Source organism: Saccoglossus kowalevskii, chromosome 8, assembly GCF_978046115.1.
Source record: "Saccoglossus kowalevskii chromosome 8, keSacKowa6.1, whole genome shotgun sequence".
Taxonomy (NCBI): Eukaryota; Metazoa; Hemichordata; class Enteropneusta; family Harrimaniidae; genus Saccoglossus; species Saccoglossus kowalevskii.
The window spans coordinates 33,489,298-33,508,463 of record NC_140648.1 but is presented as its reverse complement, the minus strand read 5'-3'; the positions used below and the strand labels follow the sequence as shown (position 1 = coordinate 33,508,463).

Sequence of the window (19,166 nt, the reverse complement as noted above, 5' to 3'; positions counted from 1 at the left end):
CGTCACACTAATATAAGCGAAAAGCCGAAGTAAATAAACAAATACCGCGTTTTTTTAGAGTAGAAGTGGATGAAATAAATAGAGGATCTCCAATGAGTGACCGTGTAATATCGGATTTATTAAACGAGTGTAGTAATTTTCATATGTTCCGAGCCTTTGAGTGTAGTAATTTTCATATGTTCCGAGCCTTTGGCGAGGAACATATGACAATTACTACACGAGTTTAATAAATCCGATATTACACGGTCACGAATTTGAGATCCTATTTATCACATGTATTCTTTTTTGTTGTAATTCAAAGCCAAATGTTTCCACTGTCGTCGGCAGCCGAAATCGACAACGGAAACACTGGGCGCATTGATTCGGTCGAACAAGTAAAAGTGAAGAGACAAAAGCGATCAAAAAGAACTTTAATAAAGGTCCAAACACCAAACTAGTTAGAATACAAATAAACAAATTACATTATTTTTAACTTAAACACTTAAAGCGAAAAACGAAAGCAGTAAAAACTATTAAATACATCAAAAAGCTGTAGGAACTACAAGTATTTATCGGGGGTTTCCCCGTCACTCCATGACGTCATTGACATGGTTCACGAGATCAAACATGGAAGTCAACGCTGCGTCAATTGAAAGTTATTATTTAGTTCTCATCTGATGACTGAGAGGAATCAAACACATATATCCGACGTCTTTTCGGTGGAATTGTTGAACTATCATTGTTGGCAATATTGTAATGTACGTGTACATTAAATACTCCGCCGGAAATGGGGCCTCCAAATATCGGTGTGGATTGTGAACTCAAGGTCGAGGCATGATGGCTGATATTGGTTGATGTCAACTGGGACGCGATGTTACGTTGTGGTTGAGGTTGCATAACAGAAGGTATTGATGTTTGGCACGGGTTTGATGTGCTATAGTTAGGGGTGGCTACTTGATTATTCAAAATGCCAGAAATTTCTCTGTGTTGGTTTTCTGATATAGTGCTGTAGGCATTGACGGACTGAATGTTACGGTGACCGGAGATCTGCATTATTTGTGTCGGTGGTATATTTTGGTCACTTAATTTCTGGATGAGATGCTTTCTGGCACTATGATTTGTGAGGCGTTTGTTTGGGGGTAAATTTGCTGCAGTTGCCATATTTTTCATCAGGGAACCTATTTTATTAATTCCGATAGGCTGGTGACGGAACCACTGCTCACCCGGTCTGGGCAGTCCGCGAGAATGCGTGGCGATGTAGTATGGGTCGTCACTATTTGTGTAACTAGCTGGTCGTAAACTGAGGTATTTTTTGAAAATAGCAACTGGACATCTTCTGGGATTCGCAGGGACGTCCCACATCTTTGGCTTCACTTTTCTGGTATCCCTTGGATTTTCTCCAGTCCGAGTTTTAGTTTGCCGTTCAGAGAACTCAAGATATTCACGACCGCTACTATCAGTACATAGGCTCACATCTCCCCAACACATGTTACGGTGCTCGGTATTACCCCTCAGACCAAAATGTACTGTGTTATAAAACCACATGGTATTTATTATGGCTTCAGGACTGTGGGACCCAAACTGTCCCGATTCCCACAGAATTTCGATTTCCTCATCTGTAGCCGCCTCAGCTGTTCGCGGTAGGTTGCCCTTACCATCTTTCTTTAATTTCTTCTGTTTTGCTTTTATTGTTTCCCGCACCTCATTAAACTCAATACTACTGATCAGTGAATACATGTATTTGTGTCGTTTCAGGTGACGTTCAAAGCTAGAAAGCATAGATCTTAATGAAGTAGGCTCGTAGTCATCACCGCTTGGTTTACGGACACTGATAAAGAATTTGCATAGAATTGTTTCCAGTTCTTTTGGAGGGATTTCGTGGATTTCTCTAGCTTCTTTTATTTCTGGTGTCTTCAAAAATTGGCCCAGTAATCTCATATCATATAGAGTTTTCTTGGCTGTGTTTTTGTTTTGTTGAGTTTCGATTGTTCTTCTGACATCATCATCGGTGACTGGCACAAATCTACATGGTCGCGAAGGCCCGGCCTCGGCGCCGTCGCTGTCAGTGGTCTGTGCTGTCGCTTCACCCAAGGAAGCATTTTCTGTGACGAAAAGAAATGTTACATTTGTTATTATAAATATAAAAATAAATTCATGTTGTGGAATCATTTTATTTAATACTCGCAGTATTGTGATGTATTTTTATCCAATGCATTATGCGATCATACAATACGCCGAGTGATCATGATCTCAGTATATCAGTTCTGACGAAAGAAAAAAACGTAAACGTACCTTCACTTGGTCTTTCTTGCCCATCATTCATAAATTTTGTCACGTCTATATCAAAAGTATTGACTAAGTCGCCCATATGTATCATGATTTCGAACGTTCGATCAGCTGAAGGTTTGTTTACTTTGAGATGCAAATTTGTACGATTTACAGCAGACGAAAGATTGTCATGCCCGAACTATTTTCGGGTTGGGAGAATTGAGACTGTGATTAATATCTTTAATATTTTGTTTATTTAACAGCGATAAAATCAGAGATTATATAGCATCTAAAAATCTAACAAGTATAATATGTAATAATTTCTACATAATTTGTCATTAAAATCTGCCTCATCATAAGTGTTGCATAATTCAGTACTAACTTTGCTGATTAGGTCAAAGGTGAAATTAGCTGTATTGGCCAATCACATCACAGACTTAAAGTGTGACGTCACTTTCAAAGTGTGTAATACCAAAAATATCACACGGGTGTTATTACACCGAAAGTGCATGATACATGTGATAAATGCGTGTATCGGGTGTGCTATGCCATTTACATCGGTGTTTTTTTTTTTGGTTTACGCATCATTCAACGCTCAACAAAAAACGCGCGTAAAGACTAATATGTTAATGATATCGTTTATTTGTGGCTAAGAATCGTTCTATGTACTCGTGATTCTAGAGCCAATGAGAAGCTACCTAAAAGAATGTACTCGATGGACAACCCAACCCAACGCCAATCAAAGCAGTTTGTTGGCATGTTTTTCGACGTGTCAAATTCTGCCTTGTATAGATGTTTCGACTCAACTCGTAGGACAGAAACTACTCCGTGTCGCGAGTTCTCCAATACTGAAAGGGCGGTGGTCGTCGCGCCACGCATGCGCGAGATATGGGTCTCGTACAAACAGATGGTGATTTTGACTGTTGCTGTTGCGAACACCAACGAGTACAAACTGAGAGGTTACCAAGCTTTGATTTGGTAATTTTTTTTTGGTGATTGGAAGGTATCGAAGGAGTCGCCGGCGGTAATTAGTGCAAGTGGCGCCCAGGACCAAACTCGTACTTGTGATTTCATTAGAAACGCGCACTGAATTGTGGGGGAAAATCAATGTTTAGCAACACCAATGTCGCACATGCGCGGCGCGACGACTACCGTCCTTCAAAAGACGGTGCTCGTCTCGAAGCGTCCTGTTCGGTATGGACCCATAGCGACGTACACAAAGTGTACTGAGATTTCAGTTTCTGGTCTTCCACCTCCAATAACTTTAGTAACTAGGGAATGTTCAATATTTTAAATCTTGAAAATGAGAGTTAAATTCAAGTTCGCATAGAATTTTAAAGATCCCTTAACATGAACTAGGCAACGTTGTCAAACTTGGAGTTTTCAAAAATCTATTTTGCTCTATGAACTCAGCATAGCCGTAAACTGCCTGGAGCTGCGTAGAGCGGAATTGCCAGAAACCTCGGAAACGTGGAAACCTGAAAAGTTATAGGATCAAATTCAATCAATTTAAAACATTTAAATCATTAAAAGATTCAAGACTTTTCTACAAACGAAATTGAGAAAATACGGGACGCTCGCTTGAGTTCAGCAGAGGTCACGTGATAAAATCGGCCAATCAGCAGGTGATGAAATATTGTCAGCGGCCATTTTGACTTTCTATGGCACGTGACGCTGGGTTTCGCGTCATTTGTTTGAGGGCAGTATATTGCATGGCAATCATGGACGCCATTAGGGTTAATCCTAACCCATAACTTATTTTTTCAATTTTTGTCACTACCAATTTCAACTTTCATGTTTCCGAGGTTTCCACTCTACGCAGAAGCTTCCCTTCCCAGATGTATTTATAGTGAGACGCATTATTGCATACTCGGTATCCCGTTATACATTGACAGACATATTCTGTTAGATTTTGTAGTTTTTTATTCAAAACACTTAACATTAACTATCGAATTTAAATAAACGTATACACACTTTTAGAACTAATGCAAGAACTAGAAACAAATATCTTATTTTATAAAGATTGCTCCACATTTATGAAGTACTGCTGGTGTACTTAGTTACAGCTTTGGTGCCTTCGCTGACTGCATGCTTAGCAAGTTCCCCAGGTAGCAGTAATCTGACAGCTGTTTGGATTTCTCGGCTGCTGATTGTCGATCGCTTGTTGTACTGGGCCAGTTTAGCGGCCTCGGTAGCGATTCGTTCAAATATGTCATTAACGAAGCTGTTCATTATAGACATGGCTTTGCTGGAAACTCCGACATCGGGATGAACCTGTGTGAAAGTGAAACGCGCATGGATGAAGATGCAGGGTTACAACAGATTCCGAACTCTAAAACAGAAAGACTTTCCATTGTACCAATCGTATAACACTAAATAACACTATACATCCAAAATTAATAGGGGTACGTGCCCATGTTGAGGACACCTATAATTGTCTTAAGAAACAAATACAAGGTTATGATATCCTCTGAAAACTGCATGAATAACGGGCACCCCGCAATTCAGGGGCGGCAAACAGTTTACTCTAAGCATGGGAAAACTGAACTGCCGCAATATAAACCTTGCAGAATCATTCTAACTTCGTGTCTGACGCCGCATCTTTAACGGCTTAACAGTCAACTATAACAATCAAAATAAGGGGTAATGATGACGTGTTTGAACAAAAATACCACGTGACCCAAACCGGCAAATAGTTTATCGTTTGCAATTAAACGACCCAAACAAAAATTAAGACATCGTTACCAATCAATTCTTGATGTCCAACATTAGTGACGAGTTGTATGATAGAGTTATAAACAGTCTTATGGGTAGGATGTCAACTTGAAGTTAGTATATTAAACTCTGAGTACGATCAAAGATGGTCGCGAAATGGCACTGTCTCAGTCTAGAATGATATCCGTGAAACATTTCCTACTGTTGATTAATGCAACAGCGTGGGGATATGTACTGAATCTACGCTCGTTCTATGACGAACCGCGTGCAAAGAAAGATTGAAGCAGTCAAATCCAACCTTCACGTGGTGCGAAATACGATTGAGCGACAATAACATGTAAGCAAGAACCAATCATTTGCCGTATGGTGGCAAACACGTGGCGTCCACGTGTTTCAGAAATGTGAACCAATCAACGCTTGATATGGGAACATGTGAAATGAACTATATACAATAAGATGAAATGAAGAGTATCGTGTTACCGTCCGAAAACAATGTAGCTTACTTGTTTAAGAACTTTATAAATGTAAGAACTGTAACTTTCCACGCGCTTCTTCCTTCTATTCTTCTTGGAAGCGCCCCTAGGCAGTGCACTGGTAGGCTTCGGCTTTGCAGCCTTTTTGCCACCTTTGTTGCCAGCTGCAGACTTCGGAGGCATCTTTCGTATAAAAGTGTACGTTCAGAAATTGTAAAAACTTTAACTGTAACGATAATAGACAACTCAATAAATATACTCGGTCTAACACTGGGTCAGTAGAAAATTGGAAGTCAAATAATGGTAGAAACAGCACAGGTTCTGAGCCGGGAACGTACCTTACTGGTAACTACTGGATAACAATGGCACTCAGTTGTAGCGCGTTACATTGAACAGAAATAGTTCACCTGTGCAAAATTTGCATATAATAGCATGGCCGACCTGTTGCTGTGAGCCAATCAAAACACTGTACGATGCATTTACTACTGCTGCAACTTAAATGTGGATTGCACACAGTTGCTGCCCTGTTATGTTAATTATTGGAGGTGAAAAGGACGGGCTAGATTATTGGTGCCATCATTCTACAGACCCCCCACTGCTGTTTATGTGCAAAATGTTCAACAATGTTATAACATAGCCGTGTGATGCGGTGGTTTGAACTGTTTTTTATTTTGTACAAACTGTCATACTTTTTTTGTACGCCTACTAAATTAAGTAACCAATAAACGGTTGTTGGTCAGCGGTAACAAAAATATTTAAACACGGGATGAAAATAGTTCAGTTCACATTGCAAAACATTTTCCGCAATTCACACGAGTCTCCAAAAACAGATTCTTCGTTGTAGAACAAAAGAAAAGTGGGAATACATTGTACAGCCATTCCATTTCATAATTCGCGTTGTCATGTCATCTCTTCCTGTCTGTTGTCGTAGTTATAGACCGCCTGAAGTGCCACTGAAAAACATTTTACGAAGTTTTTGCCTTTGCGGTCGTTGATCAGAAACATGATTCCTTGACGCGCAACATTTAATTCGCGCCCGACTAAATGTCATTCAAATCGACCACTGTGTTTGGTACAGTGGCGGCGGCGGCCCGGGGGCAGAGGGGGGCGATACCCGCCGAACAAATGTTGTGGTGTCGCCCCTCCAAAATCAAGCTGAAACCATTTGTGCAAGGCGCAAGGTTGTCGCCCCTCATGGAAAATGTCGTGCCGCCGCCTCTGTGGTAGTCTAGTCGTTCGTCATATAGTAAAATCTCTCAATTGTTATTGGCAACGGCTACAGATCAAACGATCTCGACACCTTGAACGGCTTTCGTGACATTTACGACATGAACTTGAAAGCACTTTGTCGCAAAAGGGCGACATATGGGAAAGGTTTACTAAAACAAATCACACATTATCTATAGTACTATCCACAAATGACGGCATTTATCTATCGTCTCGGATGTTGAAAAAATAACAACATCCACCTCAATATGTTTTATTATCACTACATTCCCTGAGAATCTGTGAACCGATTATGAACACGTTCAAGTATAAGAATTTTCTAAGGATTTATCGATTTTAGTACATAATTCCAAATTTGATCAAATCACAAAATAAAAGTACATGCACATGTACATTATGATTAGTGTATGTGTATCAAATTTATATAATTGGTCATTGCATAAAATTGACCTCCAGTCAATTAACTTTAATCGGTTCACAAATTACTATAACGTACACATGTTCACATCGTATTTGCAATCTGACGGGATTATAAACTCGATTATAATTTTTCTATTAAAAAACACGGAAAAAAGAGAAAAGACTGAATGCAAATCCATTGCACACGTAATCTCCTATATCAGCCGCGAATACCCTATAAATATGTAGAGGGGGGTCCACGCTTTTTCTTTGTGGCATTACACAGTACAGTGCATTTGTATAACAAATTACATGTATATCTGAATTGCGTTACATACACAAAGCGCGGCAATTCTCATTTGTGTGTGGGGATGTAGCTCAGTGGTAGAGCGCTCGCTTCGCATGTGAGAGGCCTCGGGTTCAAACCCCGACATCTCCAATGGTATATTTTTCCCAAATAAAAGATCGGCGTATCGCTTTGATATACATGCAAAGTACATCTACGCTGCAAACGCAAAGTATGTAATATTTTCTGGCCCGTTGCACCACCACAGTTGAAATGAACAAAAGTTCAGGCAATCAGAATGTTCTTTTTTTCTAGTACAGGAACTAGACAGATTAGGGGGGCAAAGCGAGATAACTGATACAGGTTACAGAAAATAACTGAATGTTATGTTTTTACAGGAAATATAAAGGAAAGTTTCATTTACTGTAAAAAAATAGTTTTTTCTTACACTTTTTACACATTTTTATAATATACTTGATAATTTGTATCAAAGAATCAAAATTGGAAATTGCGTACGAATTACGACATTTAATGTTGAAAATGCTTTATACGCTTACAAAAAATAAGATCTTTGTACAAATTACGAACGAATAAAATAGCTGATTACATGTTACACCTTGCCCTTGTCTACGAATTTAGGTTGTTTATTTATTCAAATTACATTATTACGAAAATAAAAATGTATTACAACTTACGAAAACACCCCTTGCCGACCCTCAGATTACATGTCCATTTCAGTGTATGCGAAATAGACAGGTGACATCACTGTATTAACAGTGTTGGATATTAATTAAACAAATATTATAGAATACGACAATCAGTGCCTGTCAACCTTTTCTTCTCTATGTTTACTTCGAAGAACCCGTTGATCGTCGCACCAGCGCAACAAAATCAAATAGCGCTGTCGTATGGCGTCAGACAGTTCTGTAATAATACATGCGTATCATGTTCTAATGTTGACGCTTGCTTTCAACTGCAATGGCGAATATACCTCTGAATAAATGAATCACAGTTCTTGAATACAGGCCATGTCAGTGAATTTTCAATTTCCTTAAAATGCGATGTAGTTATATAGGCACTTTTTATATATACATTTTATTTTTGTTTATGATTATTTCTTTTTCTTGTAGTTATTTTTTTTAGTTAGGCGATAGGGAATATATACAACTCAAAGTAAAACAAAAATGCCTAGCTTATACACCTACATCGAATTTTAATCAGGCTGATGCATTTTGAACATTTCATTTGAGTATAGAGGCAGAATACTGAATGAACTAGAATGTCAATTCAGAAAGACGATACAGACTTTAAATCACCATTTAAAGCGTCTCCAGCCAATCAAAAGGATTTGGATATTGTCCGTTGATTTATGAGCAATGGTCTTATTGGATTTCTGACGATATTTTGATAAGATTGTCGAACCATCGCCAAGTAATCTTTACTTAAAACCAACTACTGGTTTTCTGTCAATTGGAATTGTTTCAGTGTCAGATTCGCTTTCGTCATTTAAGCTTGTTATAGGACTTTCATAAATGTAGTGTAATAAAACAAAGCTAGATTTATGCTAAAACGGAATTTACAAAAGCCGGGTTTGCACTTCCAGAGACGTAAACTGGGGAACCCAAAACACGATGTCTTGTTGGTTTTCAGTTGGATATGTTCGCGTTCATCATATGTATAGGGTCTGTCCAACACAATTACAGTACACGAAAAAAAAAAAAAAAAATTGGGAGCAACTACTGTAAAACATGTTGAAAAAGCGACATGCAATTTTAGCAAATTATGGTAAAATAAAGTAATAGCGAAATGTTCATTTAGCGAATCTCTCTTGTCATTGTTTATTTCCTGTTTTCACGATACTTGTCTGTGGCCTGCCAAAACTAATGCGCAGTTATCACCTCCATAAGAAAATTGTCAAGTGTAATTAGGAACCCCCCCCCCCCACCTGATTTTTATGTTCCGGATTAGTGTACACAAATACCCAAGCCTTGGCCATTTTGAATTTATAATAAAGTAATTAGCGACATCTTGTCGCGAAGAAAAAAAACAAAACACAGACACGTTTTACAAATTTTTCCCAAGTTCAAATGGTCCCGCACATTTCCAAATGCAAATAAGGGAAGCTTGTTTACGCAATCGGCAAATCTTGCAAGTGTTGTGCAACCCGCCAAGTAATGAAATGCTTGCAAGATACAATCCCATAATTTATTCAAGTTTTGGTCATGCGATAGTGCAGTTTACAGAATCAACTTGAAAATGGTTAGTCTAGTAGTTTGCATCTCCCAATGAATTATTAAAGAATTATGCAATATCCCATTTAAAATTACTTTTATTCCAACAAACAAAAAACACAAATTACAACTATGTACAGTAAATAAAACCTTTAAAACGTTATGCCAACCATGTTTACATTTATGATGCACTGCTGGTGTATTTAGTTACAGCTTTGGTGCCTTCGCTGACTGCATGCTTAGCAAGTTCCCCAGGCAGCAGTAATCTGACAGCTGTTTGGATTTCTCGGCTGCTGATTGTCGATCGCTTGTTGTAGTGAGAAAGTTTGGCGGCCTCGGTAGCGATTCGTTCAAATATGTCATTAACGAAGCTGTTCATTATAGACATGGCTTTGCTGGAAACTCCGACATCGGGATGGACCTGTAAAGAAATAATTGCCTCTAGTATTAAAATGCGCTGCGCTGCACAGCAACAACCTAACTAGAGTACACATCAGAATTACAGTCAGTGCTGCTTACAAGACTATGTCTTAGCCGACCATGAAGTAATACGTCATATGCAATAAATTCAACATTACAAGATTCAGTTGGCGGAACATTTTTAGTAAAATCCAGGTGCGGTCGTTTTTCAAATGCGAATTATGCTCATACCTGTTTGAGTACTTTGTAAATGTAGGAATTGTAACTCTCCACACGCCTCTTTCTGTTTCCTCTCTTCTTCTCTTTTCCAATCTTGGGCTTTGCCTTTTCAACCTTTTTGGCGCCTTTACTGCTCGATTTGGGTGCCATCTTTCACGTAGGTAATGCAGTTATAATAACAGGAATAGCGTAAAACTGTAACAAGAAAATACAACATACAAGTTTTGAAATGAGCACAGTCTGTACACACTCAGATGTTTGCGCGCGAACAGCAACGTCGTAAACAAAATTACACAAACTAGAAGTCAGCATACTACGAACCTCTCTTCTAAGCAGCAATGTTGACAATGAAATCAGCTGTCAACACGTCGTTACTTATACCTTAGCGGTTACTGCACACCTGGGAAAAATTTGTGTGAGTCGGTTCACACTTGGCTGTCAACCAATGACCTGTTGTCTTTTCGTTCGCTCGTTTTTTCCGGTGTACCATACAATGGATTTGATCACGTTAACACCTGGGGGACTGCACATCCATTGACAAAAAGAATGCGTCTTTTTTACTTGATCTTTTTCAAGGTTCTTTCACGAACATCTGTTTGATTGTTAACGGTGGTGTGTGACACTTGTGATTTTGAGAGAAGCCTGATTGGCTACATAACCCTTACTAACCACCAAACAGCCAATCATGGAACAACTCATCATTACCTTGTACACCTGGTCTTTTATAAAGATGTGGTCTCAAATGAAGTCGTGTCGGTTTGAAGCGTGAAAAGGGAGATTGCAAATTTTACATTTTAAACTAATGGCACCTAATTATTACGTTTTGTTAATTATTACGTAATTCTGTGGACTGAATCGATCAGTATACCTCGACAATAGACCATGTCATAATTGATAAATGTAGTTAAACCGACCAGACACGAGACGATACGACTCCTTAGGTTACCGATTTTAATTTGTGTTAAATTATTACGATTACGATTCTTATTGAGATAGTTTGAGAGTATATCCCCGAACATATATGCAGTGCATTATGGGAGATAACCTTCCATCGTATAAAATGGATAAATGTTGTCAACCTGAAAACAGACTAAATTATATGTAATTTTTTGAAAAGTTTTCACAGTATCAGAATTTGTGTCAAATATAATATAAGATTGTTTCATCTTATATCACAGAGCAACTTTTTAAGACATGAAGATATAATACGGTGGCGCATTTGTCCCTATTCTCCGTGTTCTGGTGATATAAACCCATAGTAACTTAAAGTTTTAGCCGTACGCTTAATATTACCCCAAACGAATCGTTTGGCTGTGAAGGTTTGTTATTTTTCCTGGTTTTCTCAACTTGTCTCTTTATTTACTTTAAAGTTGTATTCAAAATAGCTGTCCAATATAATCGCATTCAGTCGATTATCACTTGTATGCCAGCTGTCTTTGATTCGGGTATCGTACAACGAAAAACTAAAACAACGAAATGCTAGTTATGATTTTACGTTCATTTCAGACAAATTATCAGTGCCCTTATATTCTTATATTGTGTTCCACGGGTTCCATCTCGCATGAAAGCCCCATAAACCACCGCAATTGTCGAGAATACAGTCCACTTAGCGTAAAGGTGCTGACTCGAAATTGCAATAGTGTTTCCGTTTCGTTTAATTTCATAATATTTTACATCAAACACCACACACACGAAAACAAAAACAAAAACGAACAGGAATACTCTATTTCCTGTGATCCAAGGGCCGGTGAGAAACATTTTTGCCATGAAAGTTTCGCCTCGTTTGCGGTCCGATGTATAAACAGTCAATCCAATAACGGTAGGGTCGGGTTGGGGCGGGGATTGCAATAACTTCCAGCTAAGATTTGTATTTTATTCAAATTATCAATGTTCCACTCATACACAAAAATTTCATCTTCTACGTTTCATGAAATTCACTTCGACTTGATTGTGCTTTTGGGATGAAAATTAGGTAAAATAAAATACACTGGAAGCAGAGAATTGTTTTCCTTGGTATTAAGCCGAGAGATGGAAAAGAACCACAATGCAACTTGTTTTCCTACACATTTAGTTTGAACTTGATGTTTTAATAATGATGTTGATGTAAATTTGTAATTCTATTTTACTCTATCACATGTGTGTAGAATTTTTATGAATATATATTTTCCGATGTTCCCTAAAAGAGATGAAGTTAATGAACAGATTTAGACCCAACAATGAGAACTATATCCCGCGAAAAAATCAAAAAGGTTTTTGTCGTGATTTTCGATCTTGTGAGTGTCTTTTAAACGTATTAACCATTGGTAATAGCTTCGTTGCTGCGATATGAGCAAAATAGTGTATCAACTTTTATTTGTTATAGAAGAAACAATAGCGTTTCTGTGTCAATGAAATATCTTAAAACAACAACTTTAAAAACACTGAATGTGTCAGACGTAACTAAAATACCATCACAAAGTCTGAAGACCGACACAAGGGAGCTATGGACCCACAGCTTTATATACAGGTGTTTCGTATTTACAAAAATACGACGTAGATGGCGCTGTACCGATACTTGCGTAGTGTGTTAGAAGCCAAGATCGTTCCTTGAGGGGGGACAAGGGGGTAGCTGGTATAGTTTAACAGGAAATAAAAAGGGCATTTTACAATTTACGAGGAAAAAAAGACGTTTTTACAGTTGACAGTGAAAATTGAATTTTGCAGTGAATTATGTCATCTAGTCGTTTTACAGTTTCGAAAACGTAATTTCCTTGGATTATTCTTTACGACTTTTTTTATTTGGATGTAAATTCTTGTACGTACCGAGAAAATGACACATTTTTACAGTGTACGAAAAAAAATATTTGATTGATTACGTTGTACCTCTAGCCTGTTATTACAGAATTGCGAAATTTATTTTTTCAATTTACGTTGTACGAACAAAAAAATATTGCAATTACGTTGAACTAAAATAACCCTTGCACCCCTCTTCCTTGTCTCTCAAAGAGATGTATCCACTAACATTTTTCTCAGTCTTCAAGAGCATAGCACAAACTCCGAGGCAATCACAGAAGGAAATGGCTGGTTATGCGTTCGTTGTGAAATGTTTGCGAGCTTCTAAGGTGTTCAACATAAAAATAAGCCCAAATTTGGATTGCAAAATAGCGTTTCCATATCGAGTTCTCGGCATTCTTACGGTGGTTGACGGTAAATGTATTGATTGGTTTCTAATAACATAAATGAGAAGGTATGTTGTAGATTGTTAATAAATAAATTAACTAAGAATTCACGAGGAAGAAGACATATACTCATCAATTCTGCCCAAACTTTCTTAAAATGAATGAGTGTGTTATTTAGTGGTGGTGAATGTTTTGCGACCATTTAGCATAGAGCGCCAACTAAATGGTTAAAATAAGATCACGTAATATTTGGTGACCTGTGAATGCAGGTATGCCGTGCACAAATCACACCGATACAAGAAGTTCGTATATTTCTACTTTACAAAACGGTTCGTTGTTATTGAACACGGCACTTGGCACGTATCGTTCCACCTTTGTAGATTTCGGGAATGTTGAAGCGGAAAGTACGTACGAAATAGTAAATTGAGTTGAATATAAATAAAAGGTCGCGAACCCGGAACATGTACATTTTGTATGAAAGTGTTCACATAGTAGGCCAGAATAATTATTCCTCGTGTACCGCGTCCCTCCTATTGTGAATAAGTGCAAGGGAGTTAATTAGATGATCACAAACATTGCAGAAAACGTCGACTGATTGTTAAGCATTCCACCTTTTCGTTGATAGTTCTGTTTTTGATAGAGATGAACTTAAACTTGAAATCACGCATACAATAACGACACACAGGACGTACAACATAGAATTTTACCAATAGTGCCAGTATCGTATTGTTCATTCATATATTGTTCCTTTGGTATGGCGTGTTTTTGTGTAGAACAATATTCAGATCGACTGTCTTATAGTACAGATTTAGTACAGCTACTTCCTCAAGCAGGACCATAAGCACATTTGGCAGCATCAACTTCACATATGGAGTGGTTCATTGGACCGTTGGTCACAGGGAGGCAGCACACCACAGCTAAACGTGATGGCCGCATTTCGTCAATTCTTTTCACGTGTAATATTGTGACCATGGGTGTTGTGCTCATCATAGCACGGTGGCTGAGAGGTGAAGATGCTAGCGGCTTAAACGAAGTCGACGCGTCCGATGTGAAGATTTTTCTATCGGCAACAATCATGGTCGCGATAATTATCATGATACTCATTATGTCGGGATGCAGACCCACGGTTGCCTGGCGACAAGACGCTTTATCTCATCAGTCTCATTGCACATTGGATCTCCTAGGCCTCTACATTTTTGGTGTATGTACCTTATTTCTTGAAATCTTTGAACTCTTCGCCGCGGTAGAGTGTCTTACCATGTACAGCGATCTTCATAATGGTCGTGAATACGTCTACTTTTTTATTTTTTACTTCTTGAGAATGTGTTTCCTCATGGTACAGATGCTCTTTCTTGGGAAATTCTCCCGTGCTACGTTTGACAACAATGTACTTCTAAGGTACTGTTTATTTGCCTGTCTTTCCGTGAACCTGATGACCTGGTTTTATACACTCACCGACGAATCAAGTTATACATGGGCGGTCGTGGAATATGGTACTGGGGACGGCACTTGGTGGAACGTATATAACATGAACGAGACAGACCCAGACCTGCTGGAGAACATTCGGAAATGTGCCTACCACAATACAACATGGCAAGAAAAACTTCGAAACGCTGAACCTATCTTATATCCATTTTGTATGGAGTACAGCTTGGTTGCTGCTTCAATGCTGTGTAATATATGGGCTTCAATGCGGTGTTCCGGGGTAGATGATGCGGCTAGTGATGGACATGATCGGGCATGCGAGACAAACAGCAACCAGGTCGAACATTCAGCTGCTGACGACAGTCTAGACGACGACGATGACACGGCAAAGTTATCCATCGACAATCATCCAGAGCAAACACGACCATTCTTTAAAACCGACAAACAGCAAGATGCAGAAAGAGCACGAACATCAACGCAACAGCATTTAACGTCGCCATGTTTTGGAGTAGGATTTTTAGTTGGCGCCTCCATGATGGCGTTTCTACTGGCTGTCACGGTGCTCTTACAGCAAAATATTATGTACAGTAAAACCATCTACATATATTACGGGTTTACACATTTTTATTACGTCATTATGACGATACTGTGCTGGTTTGGTTTCCAGCTCCTGACGAAGCAAAAATACGAACATCGATACTATTGTGGAGAAGACGTACTACTTCTGGTGTCAGCTGCTGGAGAATTCGCATACATGTACTTCAAGATGTTAGCTGCATTTGGAATGATTGTATATCCCACATGTGAAGAAAGTAGCGGGTGGTATACATGCGTGGACAGTGGTTTACCTTGGATGTTGCTGTGCGAAAAGATTCTTACCGGGATGCAACTGTGGGTGCAGACGACCTTCTTGATTTCTGCAGCTCGATATAAGCCTCATGAAATCAACTCGTCCAAAAAGGTAAGCACAACATTGTATTTTGTATGATGTTGTCAATATTTCTAGTACAATTTAACAGCACTGGAAGTGAATCATTAGAAAAGAGTGGGCGATGACAGAAAACTGTGCATTTATTTATTTTTTATTTTTGTGCTTATTTGTTTTTTCTCTCGCTAAGATTTAGAAGTGCAGATTTTTATTTTTGTTACCGGTCTATGTAGAAAGTTTTTTCCACGAGATTGTTTCCATGTATCGCCCCTCATAACTTCTAATGGCCAGATTGTTTTATACAGTGACACGTCGTAATACAGAATTGATGATTTGTATGTTATTTAATATTTAAAACAATTGTAAAAGCAAAACACGAATCATTTTTATTTTACTAATACATACCTTCAGGCCAGAACGCATAATTATGCAATAAGTAAAAAACATAATCGCCAATAATTATTTCATAACAGAGTGATAATAAGGAGTAACTTATTATATCACTATCATGTTTTGGGGGGGGGTGCTAATAACACACAAACAATTTCAAATAATGTCTGTATTATTTTCAGCTGCGAGACGTCGTGACTTGCCTAAGTTTTTGTAACCTCGGTTTCTGGGTCAAATCTTCCTTTGTTGACATGCTGGAATTTCCAGTAGAATCAATTGAAAAGCAGTTCTACAATCTAGATGATCAATGGGATTTCATCATGCGTGTAATGTTGCCGTTCTGTATCTTCTATCGATTCCACTCTACTGTAATGTTATGCGGGATCTCTGCTAGATTTAAACAGGATGGTGTTCTGGATGAAGACAAGAGAAGAGAACGAGCCCGGCTTGTGGTGAACTCTGAACCCACTGACTATAAGAGTATTGAACAAACAAAATGTGTCTAATGCGTATAGTCACGTGGTATAATCACGTGGTATTGGTGTAGCTTTTCTGGTCGGATACCGTGATACTGAGATCGTTTGGAGTATAATCTGAAATAAGAACGCAGTGGAAATATTTAAATAAGTGAAATACCACAATCGTCACTTACAACATAGTCAGAAGATATTAGCTATTTAATAACTGCGCATTTTGTTAGTTTGTTCGTTAGTTGTTATCGATGACATCACGTACGCACATTTGGTTCACACGATTTGCAATATTGTTTAGGATCAACAACTTGCATGTTTAGGGTAGACATTATAAACATATATTACAGGATTTGTATAAATAGATTGTTTACTAATTTTATTAAGTAGTTGAAACTTTGCAATGCTTTAACTGTGAGACACATACCTGGTAATCACGTGATCGTGCCAACGACTGCAGCGATTGGCTGGTCGCATGTTTACTCTACCACGCCTTAATGTTTATGATAGAGTTTGTAAAATTTGTGAGAGAGGAGAAAGAGAGGAGTGAACAGCGAGACGTTACTTCAGCTGACTGTTTTGATGAATAAAGCTGGACTATCTGTAATGAACTAGTGTGTTTACATTTGGGTCGAATCTGGTATATATATACGTGTAAGTGACATTGGCCAAGTGAGACAAAGTTCCCTTGAACACATCACTAGTGTTCACAAGATAGTTATGAAGATCACTTTCAATGTATTTAAGAAGTTTTAATTTATTTACAATTATTTATTTACAATATATATTTTTTTCAGTATAGTATTAGTTTCCCACAAATTAAAATTATAAGAGAGGAATACCCAAGTCTTTTCATTACTAGTAGTTGATGTGTTCCAGTATAATACATTCCTGATATTTGTTTTATATTTCATTAGTAGTGTTCGCCCACGTTACATGAAACACGTGCTCGAACGGGTAAATGATAAATTGAGGTACATTCAAACTGTACATTGTGTCCCTACGTGATCATTATTCCTCGCGTACAAGATTCATATGCTAATCTTGTAACGTCATAGCTTTACAGTTACCAAACGATAATGTAAACCACAGTTCACAAAGTAAATTCATTTTAACAAAAAAAAGGATAGTAATGCAATAATGTGTTTGGCTTCGTCTCACAAATTATTTTACCGTAGATCATTTCTTTACTATAGCATAGACTAAGCGAACATCCCCGTCCGAAACCTGTTATTTTTAGAACAGTGGTTGAGGGTTTTACAATTACGACAGGTGCATCAGAACATAACTGAGTGGTAACGCTTGTCTTTGGTCTGTTGTCATTTGTTGTTAGGTTCAACTTCGACTACAAAAACCGAAAATGCCCTCTAACGACTCAATAAAAATAGGAAAATAGGATTTTGATTTCTCGCCGTTCATTTCCAAATTCTATTGTTGAAAACTAAATGTCGCCACCACAACTTCGAGAATCACAGCTTGTGACTATTACCACCAAAGAGAAGTTATATTCCAGAAGATATTATAAATTCAGTCACGAACCATTATGGGCCTTGATGCACGTCATTTTTAGATCGGATTCAAAATGGCCGACTAGTAGCCATTTTATTTTAATGAAGGCACTTCAAGAGCTATATCTATAACATGCCTAGATCTATCATGTTAAGATATTATATATGTCATACACGATGTCCTTCCATGCAGCTTGTCCAATGCGTCTTTGTATGCAGGTCATTATTCAGCCTGAAAGTTTGCTACGCGAAAATTACCTATTTCAGTTTTGGACTTAGTGAATTAAATATACTAGAAGGGCTGTTTATAAAACCTAATGGCAGTCTTTCATAATGTCTGCAGTCCACATAATGATTTCAAGTGTCTAACTACTATTATAATTTAAATAAAACTGCAATTGTTGAATCCCGCAATCATTGGTCAACTGTGTTCTTCTTGCAAGCACTGAGGACCATACACACGATAGATTTTTAACTTCTCGTTTCCACCCGTCACATGTCAGTCTGAGGTTGAGATAAACACAATGACCAGTGTTGGTGAATGCGACGGGGATATTTGCACTTTTCAAAAAAATCAAATATTTCAAGTATAACTAATCATAACCGTGTGTCTGTCAAGAGTTGACAGTAAAACACGTCGCGTTTCAGTCGAGTCACGATCGTGAAAAACCAAATCACAAGAGATATGGAGATTATTTCATATTAAAAGAATCTGCATAAATAGGCACGTGACATACCTCCTAAGACAGTGAGACTATTTTGTTGCCAAAATGTATTATTAGGCACGTTTCATGAATTGGTTGACATGGTGCAGTGACTTTGTTCTTGTTAGATGATGTTTATTTTGTGTGAATGAAAAGGGCACCAGACACAGGGAAAAATATGTTTGACTTCAGTACCAACCAAGCCAACATGCATGCCGAGACCTAGTTATAGAATCCTATTTTTTTAAAATATTTTACATGGCGGTTAGTTTGCGACATGTTATTTTCTTAAAGCAGAGGGTTCGTCACCTGCGCACGCGCGGGAATTGAGTCCCAATCGCTAAACACACGCTAAAACGCAAAGGC

At 38.2% G+C, this 19,166-nt stretch overlaps 3 protein-coding genes and 1 non-coding gene across 4 annotated transcripts; 2 read left to right on the top strand and 2 right to left on the bottom strand.

The window, feature by feature from the left end:
- Positions 1-4,147: 4,147 nt before the first annotated feature.
- LOC100377527 (late histone H2B.L4-like) lies at positions 4,148-5,873 on the bottom strand. The gene is made up of 3 exons (XM_006819123.3): positions 5,774-5,873; positions 5,466-5,661; positions 4,148-4,521 (listed from the first exon to the last, which is right to left on the bottom strand). Exons 2-3 carry the CDS (start codon positions 5,616-5,618, stop codon positions 4,282-4,284), a joined length of 393 nt encoding a protein of 130 aa, XP_006819186.1. The 5' UTR covers positions 5,619-5,661; positions 5,774-5,873; the 3' UTR covers positions 4,148-4,281.
- A 1,555-nt stretch (positions 5,874-7,428) lies between these two features.
- On the top strand, positions 7,429-7,500 carry TRNAA-CGC (transfer RNA alanine (anticodon CGC)). Its single transcript has one exon. It is a non-coding gene; the product is annotated as a tRNA-Ala (tRNA).
- A 2,160-nt stretch (positions 7,501-9,660) lies between these two features.
- On the bottom strand, positions 9,661-10,736 carry LOC146739531 (histone H2B-like). Its single transcript, XM_085502514.1, has 3 exons — positions 10,539-10,736; positions 10,230-10,412; positions 9,661-9,999 (listed from the first exon to the last, which is right to left on the bottom strand). Exons 2-3 carry the CDS (start codon positions 10,365-10,367, stop codon positions 9,760-9,762), a joined length of 378 nt encoding a protein of 125 aa, XP_085358640.1. The 5' UTR covers positions 10,368-10,412; positions 10,539-10,736; the 3' UTR covers positions 9,661-9,759.
- A 3,497-nt stretch (positions 10,737-14,233) lies between these two features.
- On the top strand, positions 14,234-17,199 carry LOC144356180 (uncharacterized). The gene is made up of 2 exons (XM_078011034.2): positions 14,234-15,761; positions 16,301-17,199. The coding sequence occupies exons 1-2, from the start codon at positions 14,244-14,246 to the stop codon at positions 16,622-16,624; spliced, it is 1,842 nt and encodes a 613-aa protein (XP_077867160.2). The 5' UTR covers positions 14,234-14,243; the 3' UTR covers positions 16,625-17,199.
- Positions 17,200-19,166: the final 1,967 nt, after the last annotated feature.